The sequence below is a fragment of the Petromyzon marinus genome, chromosome 49 (genome assembly GCF_048934315.1).
Source record: "Petromyzon marinus isolate PM22_M1 ecotype Great Lakes invasive population chromosome 49, UKy_Petmar_22M1.pri1.0, whole genome shotgun sequence".
Classification (NCBI taxonomy): domain Eukaryota; kingdom Metazoa; phylum Chordata; class Hyperoartia; order Petromyzontiformes; family Petromyzontidae; genus Petromyzon; species Petromyzon marinus.
In genome coordinates this window covers 1,012,399-1,031,085 of record NC_133715.1, presented here as the reverse complement: position 1 = coordinate 1,031,085, position 18,687 = coordinate 1,012,399, and the positions used below count along the sequence as shown (strand labels likewise).

The window sequence follows — 18,687 nt, the reverse complement described above, 5'->3', positions numbered from 1 at the left end:
CTGAGATTAGGAGCACTCCCTTTAAGAGTGTGCTCCTAATCTCAGCTCGTTACCTGTATAAAAGACACCTGGGAGCCAGAAATCTTTCTGATATTGTTGTTATTCTGTCTCTCACTGTTCGAATAAATCTACCATTAAAATTATAGACTGATCATTTCTTTGTCAGTGGGCAAACGTACAAAATCAGCAGGGGATCAAATACTTTTTTCCCTCACTGTACTGTGTTAAATCGAACCTGGATTTTGTGTTTGCTCATGATTTTGGAAATCTTTTTAGTGACCCCTCTTTAGTGGCAAGTTGATGGTTTTCATTCGGTCCTCAGATGGTTCTTTCCCAACGGCTTGTGTGGTCTGAATATCCATTCATCTTGAGAGCTTGATGTACGTGTTGCAGTTCACTGGCTAGTTGATGACGGTCGGAAATACGAGCTCTACGGTGTAGAGTTTTGATGAGGGAATTCTTCTGGGATGGATGGTGGTGGGAATCAGGTTTTAGGTAGGCATCCGTATGGGTGGCTTTCCTGTAGACAGTGTCCCATACAGCTTCAGAATGTGCACACGCAAAATTATCCTTAAGCTCGGCAGGGCTGACGCGTGGCCACCACGAGCGTAACAGGTGTTATAGGCTTCTTGCCGGATTGCTGGGGTGGGCAACGGAGGGCAGTGCAGACAAGTCCATTGTCATGCTGTACTGCGGTTCAACGACCTATGCGTAATTCCTTAACCAACCCACACTGACCAGCGTGCTGAGATGTGGCCGAGCAATCCCTGTGACGCGTACGGCGGAGGGAGGCTCTCATCCGGTAGCAGGTGGACACCGGGAGCTGTGTGAGGACACTCGCTGAAGGAGGGAAGCGATCCGGCTGCGTTGGCTGACCGTGAGATCCTGCTGCGTTGGCTGACCGTGAGATCCGGCTGTGTTGGCCAATCGTGTACCATTGAGTAGGAGGGTGAGGATCCGAGCAGAGAGGTGGCAGTACAGGAAGGTGGGGACACGAACCAGTTGTCCCTCCACGATGTGGGCTTCCTGCTCTCTCCTCTCGTGTACAGAGTCGGTGAGGTTGCAGTGTGCTGTGAGAAAGGGCAAATTCTTGTCACATGTTTTTCATTTCTCAGGCCACGGTACCCGGTGCCGAGTGTCATGCTGACTTTGTGGTTCAGGCGAGGAAACGCGTTGGACCCGAGTTTTAAATCACCGGAGAACTTTGAATGGGCTCGAGCGACGACGCCGCAATTTGCGTGCTTCACCACGGACTTGGCGAATCCAAGTTCAATTCCCCAGTCACTGCTTACATCAGTGGCCAGTGATACCTCAACCATTCCTAGGGCTACCACCTGCATCAAGCCACCGCTGAGCAGCGTGGTGACGCGTGGCCAAACAACCCCGAGTGACAACGGCACAGGGAGGGTTCTCAGCTTGTCGCGGAGCCGATGGGGGGGGGGGGGGGGTCCGCGTTCACGAGGAGGGTTCCAGCACGTGCCAAGCCCCATTCGCTCCACTCGCGTTTTTAGAAAACGGCCGCTCCTTGTGATCCCAATCGGCGCACTGGAAGAGCACGGGGCGCGGCGGTGGCGGCAGCATGTGATCGATGTGTTCTCAATGTTGCGTTTGTTCCTATTTTGTACGAATTAAGAAACCCCCCACCCAGGCTGGCATCCTCTTACCCGGAGAAAACACACAAACAACCTTAAGCGGGAGAGAGGCTGTGAATCATCGCCTTTTTGGAGTTTGCCAGAGCAATCCCAAAGGCACCCCTCTCCGGCTTCACTCTTGCTGCGTCGCGGTGGCTCGTTCACACAGCCGGTTACTGGTGAGGTCCCGAGCATGGCAACCATTAGCAGCGACAAACCACACAGCCTCTGCCCCCCTTGCGCTGTCGAGACGGCACCAAGGCTTCATATCAGCCGGCTCGTAATATCCACGAGTGGAAAACGCCACGTCCGGTACAACTTTTATGGCTCTGGCTGCTGCCTGCTCCAGTCTACCAGCGGCCTGGAAAATATTTGGTCGCAAATTAATTCTGGACAGCGCTCAAATTTTGCCCTGAGCCCAGTGTGTTGGGAATTCCACATAAACCAGTTATGGCCGACTTGCCACAACGTGTTACTGATTTTATCAACCCTAACATGATGCTAGGCATAGTCAACCCCCGACTGGGATTTAAACGCGCATCCTTCCGATCGTGATTTAAGTGCTCGAGCCATAGAACCTCCCGGCCGTAATGGGGCAGAGCGGCTATTAATAATTAAACAATAGTTTTTAATTTACAGCCATGTGTCCACTCACTGCAGGATGAAGACTGCCCTACACCATGTCAGTCGTGAAGATTGTTTGACCGTACTTCGCCACGCCGGTCAGTGAAGTGGGGAGGGGGTGCCCAGGAGCACTTCAGATGTCGTGATCCCAGTGGAAGAACGCGACGATTCTGCAGCTGCGATCAATGGCACGCTCTGAGAGCGCTCCGTTGGGCTCCAGATTCCTACGGTGAAGGCAGTCTATGGCAGCCGCGTATTTTAAATGCAAGGACGGAAAGGTAAACACAGGCCCCTGTGTGTGTGTTTGTGTGCGCTACGAACCCGGTGACTCCAGTTCTATTACCGCCCAGGGCCAACATCAGCAACCAATACCTCAACCGGTCCTGGGCCTCTTCCCCTAGGTTGACTCAGCCGCTCGGGAAACAAAGGCGGCCAGGCCTGGTGCTGGCCACCCAACCCCTTGTGTGCCGTGATGGCCTTCGTAGGTGCTCGCTAACAGCACTTGCCCAACAGCCTTTTAAGGCTATATGAGGGATCTTTGTTTTTGTATATGTGTGGGAGGAGCGGTTGTGTAGCAGTTAGTGCACTGCACTACGAACCTGGCCTACCTGGATTTGATTCCTGCTCACGGCCGGCACCAGCGACAATTATCTAACCCGGTCCTGGGCCTCCCCTAGGTCGACTCAGCCTCAAATTAGTACCTGGTGTGGTGTGTAAACATCGCCATTTGGGAGACAAAGGCAGCCGGGTGTGTTGCTTGCCTCCCTTTCCCTCGTGTGCCGTGCCGGCCTTTATAGGTGCTGGCTAGCAGCACTTGTTCCTACAGTCTGTTCAAGGCTGTACGGGAGATCGTTATATTTGTCTTGTGTATGACGGTATCTGCTGTTCAGGAATTGTAAAGAGGTTAGGTTTTCTCGCAAGGAACGTGGAGCGACAATAGTGTTACCGACCAGAGGGCCAGTTCATGGGCAGCCGGTAAGGTGCTACTATCAAGATTTGGTGGCAAATTGGCAAAATTTCCACTGTTTTCCCATTCAGGTGGCACTATACCACACAGTTCCTCAGAGCAAGAAGGACCTGGGTTTGATTCCCGACATGAGTGATTGTCTCCCCCTGTTCTGCATGGGTTTCCTCCGGGTTCTCCAGTTTCACTCGCACAGCTAAACACAAACTCAACCCATAGAGTGTAACCGCGGTATTGGCCAAACATCCCAATTTAGAAAAGTTATGCTGCAAATGACTCAGTGGAGATGACAGCAGCAGCATCAACACCCCCCCCCCCTCACTCCCCCTGGTTCTGTGAAAAACTTGGCAGGGCCCTCCTGAAAAATCCTGGCTCTCCTGGGTAAACAGTGGAATAACAGCAACAATAACCATAAACAAGTGGAATAACAACAACAATAATCATGAACAAGGGATGCAAGTTCTCAAGCGCCTCTCATCATGCCTGCCTGCTTTTGCCTCTCCATCCGCCAGCCTAAACAATATCCCATTACAAAATTGCCAATTCATTCTGTTAGTCCTTAACTCTCGCTCTGACGATCCACTCCTCGCAATCCCGCCGGCACACTTCACCACGCTGGCCGTGACGGGGGGGGGGGGGTAGGGAGATCCTCGGGTACCCGTGCAGTGGCCTCCGCTGCACGGACATTGAGAGAGAGATTTTCTTATCTTTGCAACGGTGACGCCAACAACCCGGAGCGGTGATCTCTGTCACGTGCGGTTCCTGCTGGACGGGCGAGGAGCAGGAGACGCGACGTTTGAGGGCGGTGTGCGCTCTGCATGCCCCTGTACGTTCTCGTAAATAACAAACGTGATCTTCTGTTTTGTCCAGGGCAGCCCTCGCTGAGTCTCAACATCTTGTTGTTCCACGTTGGGATGTTTTCCCAGTTGATTTTTTTAAAGGAAGTGTTTCGAACCCATTTTACCGTACTGCCTCACCACACCAGGGTTTGGCATTTTGACAAATAGTCGACGCGATTCCACAAACCCGCTGGATCACAAGCATGCCCCTGGCATAGTGTGCTGGCCTGGGCGTGTAACCATGTGTCAATGACAATAATACGTGATTGTAGGTTGTTATTATTATAGGTGGTGCACTGGTTATCACACTGTGCCTATTAACACGACTGCTTGAGTTCGATTCTCGGCCACAGCCATCGTCAATGGTGAGTGGTATCTGAACTGGTCTCCGGGCTGCACACTACATCCGAAATGAGCATTGACCAGCACGGTGAAGTATGGCCAAACAACTCCCCCACGACCAACCGACTTGGCGCGAGGAGGCCTTCGTCAAGCATTAGACTCGTAAAAGGCAAAAATATATAATTGAGTTAGAATACTTCTTACCCAAGAGAACCTGGCCGAGTGCGAGACTCTTATACAGTAGGACTCTGCTGGGAACGTGCAGTGTGCGGTGAGGGTCAGCCAGGGGTGCCGGCGGTGTGGTTGGGCCACGGAGCCTAGGGCCTGGTACCACGTGGCGTGAACGATGGACGTGGTGTGCATTGTGAAGAAGACTTAGCTTCCATTTTATTCATTTTTATATTTTCATTTTCCTTTTCTTTCAGAAACTCATCTGTCAGTGTGGACGCCTCCAACGTAACACAGCGAGAGAAAAACGAAACGTACACGATACCCACCTGCAGGCATTTGCCAGTCAAACCACCCGTTCAATCTGAAAAGTCCACAAAAAAATGACGACCCCTAGGGAGAGCCTCTCTGAGTCTCCCCAAGAGGACCCTGGATCGGGTTTGGGTTGTTTGGCCAACTGCATGACTAAGGAACACAATAACCAGACAATACTCCCTCATTCCCATAGTTTGTCGCTCCGCGTGAAAAATACAAAAATATTTATTTTCGAACATCCCATTTGGCCAAACGGCCTTCTGGGAGTGCATAATTAACTGGCAGCATTGGGTCAAAACAAGCAAGTATTTGGCTGCTATAAATGTCCACGTGATAAGCCACTTCGTTGAGTTATCATTTGTGGCCAGGTCGCTTCGGAAAAAGACCCATATAGCTCATTGGTGCCTTACCGGGTAATATTACAATGGAAAAAGTCATAAATAGTCAATTCTGGTCTGTTTTTGACATTCAGGATTCCATTAGCATAGTCAGGCTTGCTTGAGCCAATGCTGTTGAACTTTGCACTCCTATCGTGTTTTTGTATTTGTTATAACTTTCAAATCCCATGCCCCTACTGGACATCGGTGAAGTAGAGCTTTATAGCTCATCGGATCCCTCCAGTGTAAATAAAGATTATCATTCTAAGCAAGGGCCCTCTTTGTCAGATATTTGTCCTAATTTCATACAAAGCTACGGTGAGGGAAAAAAGTATTTGATCCCCTGCTGATTTTGTACGTTTGCCCACTGACAAAGAAATGATCAGTCTATAATTTTAATGGTAGGTTTATTTGAACAGTGAGAGACAGAATAACAACAACAAAATCCAGAAAAACGCATGTCAAAAATGTTATAAATTGATTTGCATTTTAATGAGGGAAATAAGTAATTGACCCCCTCTCAATCAAAAAGATTTCTGGCTCCCAGTTGTCTTTTATACAGTTAACGAGCTGAGATTAGGAGCACACTCTTAAAGGGAGTGCTCCTACTCTCAGCTTATTACCTGTATAAAAGACACCTGTCCACAGAAGCAATCAATCAATCAGATTCCAAACTCTCCACCATGGCCAAGACCAAAGAGCTCTCCAAGGATGTCAGGGACAAGATTGTAGACCTACACAAGGCTGGAATGGGCTACACGACCATTGCCAAGCAGCTTGGTGAGCAGGTGACAACAGTTGGTGCGATTATTCACAAATGGAAGAAACACAATATAACTGTCAATCTCCCTCAGCCTGGGGCTCCATGCAAGATCTCACCTCGTGGAGTTGCAATGATCATGAGAACGGTGATGAATCAGCCCAGAACTACACGGGAGGATCTTGTCAATGATCTCAAGGCAGCTGGGACCATAGTCACCAAGAAAACAATTGGTAACACACTACGCCGTGAAGGACTGAAATCCTGCAATGCCCGCAAGGTCCCCCTGCTCAAGAAAGCACATATACATGCCCGTCTGAAGTTTGCCAATGAACATCTGAATGATTCAGAGGACAACTGGGTGAAAGTGTTGTGGTTAGATGAGACCAAAATGGAGCTCTTTGGCATCAACTCAACTCGCTGCCTATGACCCCAAGAACACCATCCCCACCGTCAAACATGGAGGTGGAAACATTATGCTTTGGGCATGTTTTTTGCTAAGGGGACAGGACAACTTCACCGCATCAAAGGGACGATGGATGGGGCCATGTACCATCAAATCTTGGGTGAGAACCTCCTTACCTCAGCCAGGGCATTGAAAATGGGTCGTGGATGGGTATTCCAGCATGACAATGACCCAAAACACATGGCCAAGGCAACAAAGGAGTGGCTCAAGAAGAAGCACATTAAGGTCATGGAGTGGCCTAGCCAGTCTCCAGACCTTAATCCCATAGAAAATCTGTGGAGGGAGCTGAAGGTTTGAGTTGCCAAACGTCAGCCTCTAAACCTTAATGACTTAGAGAAGATCTGCAAAGAGGAGTGGGACAAAATCCCTCCTGAGATGTGTGTAAACCTGGTGGCCAACTACAAGAAACGTCTGACCTCTGTGATTGCCAACAAGGGTTTTGCCACCAAGTACTAAGTCATGTTTTGCAGAGGGGTAAAATACTTATTTCCCTCATTAAAATGCAAATCAATTTATAACATTTCTGACATGCGTTTTTCTGGATTTTTTTGTTGTTATTCTGTCTCTCACTGTTCAAATAAACCTACCATTAAAATTATAGACTGATCATGTCTTTGTCAGTGGCCAAACGTACAAAATCAGTAGGGGATCAAATACTTTTTTCCCTCACTGTATATCATACGCAACTCAAAATAATGATTAGCGTTGCAGTGGAGAATCTAAGTAGCTTTGTTCTCCACAACGATGCGGAATGTCAGCAGGTGTTTTTTTTTATGGTAGCATGTCTGTACATCGAGTTTCTTTCCGTACCGTTCGATGTCAACCGCGCTAACCGGGAGGTGCGGGGGAAGGACAACAAACTCATGCCTGTCAACCCGTATGGTTTACCCGTATTCTTGTACAGGGAAATTGAGCTTTCAGGTCCATACGGTGTGCAGCCGTTTCAATTCGGCTGTCTATTTGTTTGTGTTTCTCCCTCGTGATGGGACTTTGTAGGATGAACGTTGAGATTTATAATGGCACGAGGTGACCAATAAGGTCTGAATTAGTGTGTAATAAGGTAGGGCACTGATAAGGGGTTGACAGGTTGTAAACAAAACACAAAGAGTAGTTCTAAAGAAAGGAGTTTACAATCTAAACCGGAGAACCCGGAGATAACACCGCTATGCACAAATAATCCTGGGATCCAATCCATTCAATTATTTGGAATCCTGAACCCATGACTTTACTGCCATCCCCTGGCCATTGCCCACCCCAAGCCTATAACGCCTGATATACACTATGTTTGTACGTTGACCTATCACACCGTACGTAGCCAACCGTGCTAATCGTAGATGCGGGATCGCCCATCCATATACGAACCAGGCTCAACCTCGCTTAGCATCTGAGGTGCGACATGATCGGGCACGATCCGGGTAATTTAAATGTAGGGCACGGTGGTGCGTAATTACCCAGACAGCTATAGGAACACGCACATTGTAGCCTCGCAGGGCACCGCACATAGCACATCGATCAGTGGTTCGCGTTGAATGAGCTCAATTTGGTTTCCCAGTGTCTCATTCCGCAAATGAATGATGTGCGATGGGATGCGTATGCTATGTGATGTGTGATGTGACGCATTGTGCGATGTGATGATGGGACACGTGATGCGTGACGTGTGATGAGATTATGTGACGCGTGATGTGATGTGTGATGAGATGATGCGACATGCGATGAGATGATGAGTGATGAGTGATGAGATGATTTGACGCACGATGTGACAAGTGACGATTTGACGCACGATGAGATGGTGTGGCGTGCAGGGAGATCCGCACCGCCTCGGGGGAGTGGTTCCGCCAGGCTCGTGCCGAGCGCTTCTCTTGCGCAGCGAGCGATGGGAGCGACATCGTCACGGCATCGCTGAGACGCCGGCAGAGTGAGACTCACAGCATCACAGCATCGCAGCATTGCACCGTTACAGCATCATACCATAACATCATCACAGCATCTCCCCATCACACCCTCGCACTATGACAGAATCACACCATCACAGCATCGCACATTCACTGCTTCACAGCATCGCACCATCACAGCATCGCACCATCACAGCATCACATCATCACATCATCACAGCATCATACCATCACTGCTTCACAGCATCACAGCATCGCACCATCACAGCATTGCACCATCACAGCATCGCACCATCACAGCATCATACCATCACAACAGCATACCATCACAGCATGACAGAATCACAGCATCACACCATCACAGCATCACACCATCGCAGCATCTTACCATCATAGCATCACGCCATATGATATAATATTGTCTCATGCTCAGCTAAGGTGAGGTCTCCTGCATGGGTTTTATCCGGGACCGCTGTTTCCTCTCCGATGGGAGACACTCAACGTTCAGACACCGGCCAAATGGCCCAATTCAGGACATTCCCAATGCCTCACCCTACTTCATAAGACAGGAAATGTTCATTCTGTAACTGTTCATTGGCTGGCTTTCACTTTACAACGGCCACATTGGATCGCGGCTGCTCCCACTATAACGCGTTCAGTGAAAGCGGCAGCTGTTGGTATGCGCCCTGGTGTCACTCATCTTCTCCAAACTATTTTGTTCGGGAGTCCTAAAATTCAGTTAAAATATATATTTTTTTTATGTTTTCATGTTACCAGGTAAGGCCCACCGAACTATATCGCTCTTTTTTCAGAAGCAACCTGGCGATCACAAATAATAGCTAAACGAAGTGGCTTATCATCACGTGAACATTTACAGCCAGTAGCCAGATACTATTTAAACGCGTGGTGATGCTGATTCTAAATGTGGAGGCAAAAACTGGAGGACCCGGAGAAAAATCCACGCGACCACAGGGAGAGACACACGCAAACTCCAAATCTACAGCAAGCGTCAGGGTCGGGATCGAACCCACGACCTCGTGTATACCAGGCGAGGCAGTTAACATCTCCTAGCCACCGTGGCAGTTGTGTCTAAATAGGATTGATACATCTACAATGTATTACTTTTTATTGAGTGCTGTGCCTTTTTTTTAAACGGTAAATAATATTTAACCGCTTCATTGATTTTTACAAAAAACCATTATCGTTATTTTCATTATGGTCATCAAAAGCCTTTGTCCATCTCTACGCCGTCATTTCCCCCCACGGTCCTGCGATGGCGCACACACCGGCGGGCGATTTCAGCACTCCATCTCCGCAGTGGTCTCCCCCCTGCACACCGCGTTCTCCCATTTGGTTGCCATTCCGTCACCTGCGCTTGCACGGAGAAGTGGCGAATTGGAATTCCAGCGCGATAATCACGAAGCCATCGCACAAATTGCACGCAGGTGGAGCTGATGAACCTCACTTCCAGTGGCACGGGCCCTGGTACAAGGAAGGAAATAATAATTAACATATTTAACGCGCATTTCATACATACATCCCACTGCACCCCGTGTATTGAAAGCCATAAATAAACACAACCTGTAGAGTTAACGGCCAGAACTAGGGGATAAAGGCCAGTTTAAGAGGTGAGTTTTCAAGACAAACTAAATATATATCCGACGACTCTGATTGTCTTATTAGCAAAGGGCAAAGCGTAGGTCCAAAGTTTGGGATCTGCACAGTGGCAGAAGCGTGATCACCCCTACAGGAACAGACCCTTGACCTCGGAGTGCCTTAGAAGAGAAGGAAATCTAGAGCTCTAAGGGACCTCGTTGGGAGAGTAAACACGAAACCGATTCCTGTAAAGATTGTGGGGCTAACCCATTGAGTGCCTTGTAGGCCAGCAGCCTGGGTCCCACCTGGCCCCTTCCGGCCCGTGGGCCGCCTGCTGCACTCGATAGCTGCGCCGCCGATCACCGTGGCATTTCGTTCTGCGTGCACGTTGCTTGTCCTCTCGCCCCCGCGCAACCCACTGGCTACCTCGTGATGGCGGCGGCGGCGGCAGAGAAAAAGCGCGAGGCTGCGGGGGACATCTTCCTGGAGTCGCACGCTCGCGCCCCAGAGCAGCTCGCCAAGCCCAACAACGGCCTCGCGGCCGGCACCCCCACGGCCACGCGCTCAGCCTCCAAGAAGCCGGCCGACAACACCAAAAGCTACGGGCTCAGCAGGTGACTCCGCTTCCTCGCCACCACCGCCACTGCTGCCACCCCGCCTCTCCCTACGCGACAGTGGCTAGATGGTAACTCCCTCGCCTGGTATGCAGGAGGTTGTGGGTTCGATCCCAACCCTGACGCCTGCTGCTGTATATTTGGAGTTTGCGTGTCTCTCCTTGTGGTCGCGTGGATTTTTCTCTGGGTCCTCTGGTTGTTCCTTCCACGTTTAGAATAAACATCACACTTTTAGAGTATTTTCCTGCTATAAATTTCCACGTGATAAGCCGATTCATTGAGCTATCATTTGTGGCTAAGTTGCTTCTGAAAAAAAGCTGTATAGCTCAGTAGGCCTTACCTGGTAAAATAAAAAATGTTTTTAGGCTGCTAACAAAGTGACCTGAGCGTGATTCCTAGCCACGGCCAAAATAGCAGTGATGAGTGATATCTGAACCGGTTCTGGGTACCCCCTATCACCAATCAACATGGTGAAGTATGGTCAAACAATCCCAATGACTCATAAAACATTTTTTGGTCAGATAGCATGAATAAAATGTGTGTCGCATGCCCCCCTCCATCCAACACAGCCAATTAATAGAGGTGTCACGTGATGAACAAGCGTGCCAATTCATTGCTGCTTCAGCACCACCGGTGAGTTGTTGGAGAGAGATCCAGAACATTTAATGATTGGGTGTGGACGTTTCGTTGGTAGTAACAAGCAGCATCATCGGGCAATGGCCAGCATTGTGTACGACGCTGACCTTAAAATCCACCGCGATTCATAATGTGGGTCGTGATGCGTGAACCCGGCTCATCGATGTGGGATGCGGGTGACGTCACCGCACGCACCAACGCGTACGCACACACTTGCCCGCCGGTGCACCAGCCAGCAAAGCACAATTAGTTATTTATTTATGTATATATTTTTCACGTGGTAATGTTGTGGCAAGCTCGTGTGCTGGCACTTGTGTCATGAGTCCGCGTGTTCTACTGTGCGCGCCGCCGAGCAGGAAGCCGTCCAAGTCACGGAACAAGCGGGGAGACGAGGCCACCCACGGCGTGCTGCACCACGACGCTCATGCCGCCAAGGAGAGGTGCGTGGGCCTGCGTGGGCCTCGCCGTGTCCCCTCGCCGTGTCCCCTCGTGTCACGTGGCTGGGAGGCTGAGTCCCGTGTCTCCTCGTGTCACACGGCTGGGAGGCTGAGTTCCGAGTCCCCTCATGTCACGTGGCTGGGAGGCTGAGTTCCGTGTCCCCTCATGTCACACGGCTGGGAGGCTGAGTTCCGTGTCCCCTCGTGTCACGTGGCTGGGAGGCTGAGTTCCGTGTCCCCTCGTGTCACGTGGCTGGGAGGCTGAGTTCCGTGTCTCCTCGTGTCACACGGCTGGGAGGCTGAGTTCCGTGTCCCCTCGTGTCACGTGGCTGGGAGGCTGAGTTCCGTGTCCCCTCGTGTCACGTGGCTGGGAGGCTGAGTTCCGTGTCCCCTCGTGTCACACGGCTGGGAGGCTGAGTTCCGTGTCTCCTCGTGTCACGTGGTTGGGAGGCTGAGTTCCGTGTCTCCTCGTGTCACGTGGCTGGGAGGCTGAGTTCCGTGTCCCCTCGTGTCATGTGGCTGGGAGGCTGAGTTCCGTGTCCCCTCGTGTCACGTGGCTGGGAGGCTGAGTTCCGTGTCCCCTCGTGTCACGTGGCTGGGAGGCTGAGTTCCGAGTCCCCTCGTGTCATGCGGCTGGGAGGCTGAGTTCCGTGTCTCCTCGTGTCACGTGGCTGGGAGGCTGAGTCCGCGGTCCCCTCATGTCACGTGGCTGGGAGGCTGAGTTCCGTGTCTCCTCGTGTCACGTGGCTGGGAGGCTGAGTTCCGTGTCCCCTCGTGTCACGTGGCTGGGAGGCTGAGTTCCGTGTCTCCTCGTGTCACGTGGCTGGGAGGCTGAGTCCGCGGTCCCCTCATGTCACGTGGCTGGGAGGCTGAGTTCCGTGTCTCCTCGTGTCACACGGCTGGGAGGCTGAGTTCCGAGTCTCATCATGTCACGTGGCTGGGAGGCTGAGTCCGCGGTCCCCCGCACCGTACAAGGCTCGCACTGCTCGTCGTCATGAGCAGGATCATGATGTCAGATCATGATCCTCGTTGCTGGTTTCACTTTTCGTGAATATTTAATTTCAGAGAAAAACATGTCTGCAATAACAAAGATTTTAAAGTTCAGTTTAACACGTAGTAGGCTTTCACGACCAATATCATCCATAACAAAGGTTTTTCTGGGTCAGATCACGTAAATATAAATGTGTCATTAAGCCCACCACCAGTAAGGTTTGTGACGTAAACAAAACGTGCCAATTAGTGACTCCTTCAGCAACCTGGTGTGTTGGAGAGTAAACCCACTACAACATTTACAATGTGAGTAGCGTGACGTTTCACTGGTGGCTACAACAACAATAACTAGACTCGTCAGGCGATTTGCCATAATTGTGAAGAAGTCTTATTGTATCGGCACGTTTGGTTTACCTGACAAACCTTACTAATTGGATCTGTCGGGTGGTGGTGGGTTAACGACACATTTATATTTACTCGATCTAACCCAAAAAAAAATCTATTATGGATTAAAGTTCACAATAATCATTGAAAATTCTCAAATAGTTATTACCCGTACAATGAATGTGTTATAAAACATTTTCAGAGTAACTGCATGATGGTTATATGACATAAATTCCATACTTAATTTGCTTAATTCCATCTTGAGCAACTGATAGGTTCTGTCCTGTAAGCATTTAGGATCATAAGGTTACATCTATTATCTGACTCTTGGTTGGCTTCTGTTGTGTGAACGGCAGGTGAGGAACGTTTATCTCTTCCTGATTTATACTTCTTCCCTCTTTATAAGTCCAGCAAAGCACAAAAACGATGCAAGAAAAATGTGACATTACAAAGTTAAAGGGAACTGATATCATGATAATCGTCTTATCGCGAAATGTAACATCGTATAGTGAGAAATTACATCGCAGCAGTCCTATGTGAGTGAGACCCACAAACTTAAGCCATCGATTCTGGCTGTGATGGTGTTTTCACTGTGCTGAAAGCTGGACATCCGTGTTGTATGGAGAGGCTGGGCTCTGCAATGGAAGTGTGGAATATTCACCGTGGGGAATAGATGTCATAGTCCTTCTATATAGTGTACATTCGGACCAGCCAGGCCATAGCATGAGACCTTCAGTCTGAAATCACGCTCCTCCTCAATAAGCATCATAGTCTGCACCGGTCCTCCACATTCACCCTCTGGGCTGTTGCAGGTCGTTGGGCAGTGGTCCACCTTCTGACCGTCGCTCAAAAATATTCACAGAGCCATCGCCGTGAATCGCTGTGTAGTACCGCCCCGCAGCGGCCGCTCGTCTCTCTCCCCTGGCAGAAGCAACCCCAAAGCGGACTCCGTGGGCAAGGCGGTGCCGCCGTTCATCGGCGGCACCGCGTCCCGCGCCGAACACAGCCCCTCGGCTAATCCCAGCGACGCGGCGCCCGGCGGCAGGGGCAACGTCATCGTCGCCACCGCCGCAGTGGGCATTGCCGCCGCCGCCCCCCCAACCCCCGGCGGGTCGGTGCCGTCGGCCGGCTCCCTGCTACCCCCTCCGGACGGCATCTCGTTGGGGAGCCGAGGTTCCCCGCCGCGCAGGTGAGCGAGTGGGCGAGAGCCGGCGTGATGCTGGGCAGGGCGGGGTGAACGAGCTAAACTATTTTTATTTGACCAGGTAAGGTCCACTGAGCTTTATAGCTCTTTTTCAGAAGCGACCTGGCCACAAATAATAGCTCAACCAAGTGGCTTATCACGTGGAAATTTATAGCAGCCAAATACTCTGAACGTGTGATTCTAATAGGGAGGGAAAAGTCGGAGGACCTGGAGAAAAATCCACGTAAACACAGGGAGAGAGATACGCTCGGTAACACACGCGGCTACCGTGGTCACATGCGCGGCAACTCTGGTGACACGTGCGGTGGTCATGTGCTGCGTTCCGTATAGGCGCGACGGCTCACGCACCGACTCCAATGGGAACCGCGTGTCCTCCTCATCTCCATCGTCCTCTGGGTTTCCGTCGCCCCCCGCCAGTCGCCTGGCGACGACTTCCACGCTGTCGCCGCCTAACAGGTCGCCCGGGCCCAAGATGGAGGGCCCCGCGCGAGGGAAGGTGCGAGTTCGGGCCCCCGTGCCGGGGTGGTGCGCAGCCCTCAAGGCGGCCTGCCATCCCACTTCCTAAACCGTCGATTTTACTCTGCCGATTGTCTCTTCCATCGCTCGACTCGGCGGATAACGCTCTGCTCCCACGTGTGCCGCTTGGAAGAGAGGGCGATGGGCGGGGCTTGGGGACATCATTGGCATCATCGGCCACTTGCCGCTTGTTGGGGGGGTTTCCCATCTTCAGGAGGCAGGGTGTCAGGGCGGCCTCCATTTTAAAAGAGCCCAAAGTAATCGACCGCGGGACCTTTCTCGTTGCGCGTAACGCGTCTCAGAGAAAGTGGCATTGTGTTAAACGCATTGCAGGGTCTAACAATCACTCATCGCAACCTCAAAATACACGCACTCGTATTTACAAGTGTCCCCTTCGAATCGCGACTCCGAATCACGACGCCGCATCGAATAATCAAGGGGCTCCGGTGGTAGATGTTGATGAATGCACAGCCCACTCTGGGACCCCTCCTTGTGCGATCGTGCGCCGCTCGCATAGCGGAGCGCCACTCGAGTAATGGAGCGCCACTCGAGTAATGGAGCGCCACTTGAGTGATGGAGCGCCGCTTGAGTAACGAGGTGCCGCTTGAGTAACGGGGCGTCGCTTGAGTAATGGAGCGCCGCTTGAGTAACGAGGTGCCGCTTGAGTAATGGAGCGCCGCTTGAGTAACGGAGCGCCGCTTGAGTAACGGAGCGCCGCTTGAGTAACGGAGCGCCGCTTGAGTAACGGAGCGCCGCTCGAGTAACGGAGCGCCACTTGAGTAACGGAGCGCCGCTTGAGTAACGGAGCGCCGCTTGAGTAACGGAGCGCCGCTTGAGTAACGGAGCGCCGCTTGAGTAACGGAGCGCCGCTTGAGTAACGGAGCGCCGCTCGAGTAACGGAGCGCCGCTTGAGTAACGGAGCGCCGCTCGAGTAACGGAGCGCCGCTCGAGTAATGGAGCGCCGCTTGAGTAGCGGAGCGCCGCTTGAGTAACAGGATGCCGCTTGAGTAACGAGGCGCCACTTGAGTAACGGAGCGCCGCTTGAGTAACGGAGCACCACGCGGTCGTGTTGTGCTCGCAGGAGACCCCGACGCGATCCCCGCAGGGGAGCAGGGTGGGTGGAAAGTCGAGCAGCGAGAGCCCTCACCCCCCGTCGGCGTCCGTCTCCTCTCCCTCCACCGGTGAGGCCACCACCTCGCCCGCTCTCTCTCACTCGCGATTCGGCCACTGCCGCCGTTGGCGAAAGAGCGCCGGTATGGTCGCCACCTCGCCGGGCTAGACCCTGGCACTCCGGCAGTCGGCGTCCATGCTCGGGTGGCAGGAACCGATCGGTGGCGAGATCTGAAAGGGTTCAGCTCAGACCGCGCTCAGCAAGGTGTTCTTACGAGATGAACCACACGGCAGGTAGCACACCACGCTTCACCATACCGCGTCCAGAACTCCCCTCTCCTCTCTCTTGCCCTCCTCTGCTATACCCTGGTCCACGTTCCTTGCCGGTCGCTCATTGTCCAGGGCTGGGTCTCAGCTTACGATGAGCTGGCCAAGCTTATTGAGTTCCCTACTTAAGTCCCTACCCAGGGCTTTGCCCCAGGTTATGGTTAACCGGTCAGGTGCTGCAGACTCTCCAACATGCGTACGTATGTACTTTGAACTTCTTTCACACCGTACGTAGCCAACTGTGCTAACCGGAGGTGATACCGGGATCGTTGTGTTGAACTTTATAGACTACCCAGTGTTGATATATTTATTTTCAGTGATTTTCTTACCTTTCCTATACTTTGCACTCCTATCGTTTTTTTTGTATTGTTTGTTGTAACTTTCTGACCCCATGACCCTACTGGACATCTGTGCAAAAGAGCTTCGTAGCTCATCAGATTTCTCCAGGATAAATAAAGTCATTCTGATTCTGAGAACAGACCTAGACTGGCTGAGGGATCTGTCCGGGTTTGGGGTCTCCAGTGGGGGAGGATAGCCGGTCGTAGCACTCACCCGCCATGGACGACTTGTATGTTGATGTATGTAGAACTTCTTTCGCACCGGACGTAGCCAACCATGCTAATTAGTTTCGCGACCAATATTATTCATAATAAACGTTTTTGGGTTGCTAATTAATCGGAGACTTGTGAACACTGCGTTCACCAGCACCGCATATGTTGAAAACAAATCTAAAGCCTCCCTCTTTTACACACACTCGCTTCTTGAGAATGATTCCTATTTTATTATAAGCACGATTGTTTTACGTTTCGCATTCGTCTTTTTGTCATTTGTTTCTCTGTCATTGGATAAACCAGCCCAATATTTTTACTTCACCGTGTGGCCACGATGTGAGTTATGGGTGGTGGCCACCGTCACTCTGGAATGCGCCAATCTCGTGAGATCTCATTGGATGCTCGGCAAGGCTGAGCCGGGACAGTGCTGGGATAGGTGACCACCGTGCACACCGACGCCAAAAGGGTGTCGTGAGAATCTGCAAGGCTGCCATGGTCACCAGAACAAAGTACAGCATAGTCGTGCACATTGTTGTACTGTACTATGATCCATCAGAATCAGAATATGTATTTAGACTGGAAGAATTCGATGAGCTATGAAGCTTTTTCATTAGAGAAGGTTGACAACAAACAATATAAAAACCGATAGGAGTGCAAAGTATAGCAAAGCAAAGTAAGTCACTAAATAAAAATAAAGTATACAGTACAAATCGCATAAGTGCATCCAATGTCTGTTCTCCTGACCTTCACCGGCCTCCACTGACTAAAATGACGGGAAAACCTGCCTGTATGTGTGAGACCCGGGACGTCTGTGAGGCTGGGCATCTCCCTACTCTGTAAGCCGGCCCCGTGCCCCATACGCGTCGGGTGACGAGCACCCCCCCCCCACCCCGTGTGTGCTTGTGGCCGCCCGTCAGTGTCATGGGGCAGCTCTGACGCGCCAGCCGGAGCATCTCCTGTCCCAGCCTCCCCCGCCCGCTCCATCCCCAGCATCGGCACTCCCGAGCACAAGGTCGGTGAGCTCAGTCTGGGCCCTGGGGTGCTCCGCATGGGCCGCGTGTCCTGGTGCGCACCGTGTCTGCCTGCCGTCATTTTTATAGCCTCGGGCCTGAGCCCATCCCCCCTGCCCACCCGGGGGCCCTGGTGGAGTTCCACCGCCTGCATACAGGATGGCAGGAATCGATTTGTGCCAAGTTCCGATACTGGTATTGTGCTGAACTTAATTTCAGCAAACTACACAGTTTTTATAGAGCGAAGGCCCTAAAGCTAGAACAAGGCGATTATTATTTTAATTGTAACGTGTTTTTTCTCACGCAATCTCATCCCATATGTGCTATCAGCGTCCTTCGGGCGAAGCCTGAATTTGGTTCTTTCGCCGAGCAGTGCAACTCGTGTGTGAGAACACGGCCCCATAGCAAGCGGCGGAAAGCACAGAGCCTTCTCTCTTGAGAGCCCTGCACGTAACCTCTGGTCTACACAGTAGACGGCAGCACCTTGCCACCCCCACACTGCCACTGAGAGAGATGTCCATCGCATGCGGGGCCCGGGGCAGCTCACACACCGTGTGGGCCCCCCTCCGACACCTTCAAACATTACATCTGACAACCGTGATGTCGAAGCGTGCCCCCCGCCGTCCCCGGTTCGCCGTAAACCTACGGGACGGCTTTGCGTGACAGAGCTGGAATTTGGCCAAATGGACCTTGGTGTGTAAAGGCTGTAGTAGGTTTGTTGGTGTGTGTCTGTGTGTTGGTGCGTGCCGGCCTTTATACAGTGAGGGGAAAAAGTATTTGATCCCCTGCTGATTTTGTACGTTTGCCAACTGACAAAGAAATGATCAGTCTATAATTTTAATGGTAGGTTTATTTGAACAGTGAGAGACAGAATAACAACAAAAAAATACAGAAAAACGCATGTCAAAAATGTTATAAATTGATTTGCATTTTA

At 51.4% G+C, this 18,687-nt stretch overlaps 1 protein-coding gene across 8 annotated transcripts in view; it reads left to right on the top strand.

Annotated features, from left to right (window-relative positions):
- Positions 1 to 18,687, top strand: part of LOC116953007 (synaptotagmin-like protein 5) — a 95,510-nt gene that overhangs the window by 54,125 nt on the left and 22,698 nt on the right. For 7 of the 8 annotated variants that reach the window (XM_032972809.2, XM_032972813.2, XM_032972811.2 and 4 more), the window contains 7 exons: positions 8,289 to 8,401; positions 10,426 to 10,588; positions 11,581 to 11,664; positions 13,964 to 14,224; positions 14,570 to 14,735; positions 15,837 to 15,936; positions 17,661 to 17,755. In XM_032972809.2, coding sequence (XP_032828700.2) covers positions 8,289 to 8,401; positions 10,426 to 10,588; positions 11,581 to 11,664; positions 13,964 to 14,224; positions 14,570 to 14,735; positions 15,837 to 15,936; positions 17,661 to 17,755 — 982 coding nt within the window. Of the gene's footprint in view, positions 1 to 4,825; positions 4,883 to 8,288; positions 8,402 to 10,425; positions 10,589 to 11,580; positions 11,665 to 13,963; positions 14,225 to 14,569; positions 14,736 to 15,836; positions 15,937 to 17,660; positions 17,756 to 18,687 lie in introns of all 8 variants that reach the window. The other variant, XM_032972812.2, reaches the window with a different exon arrangement.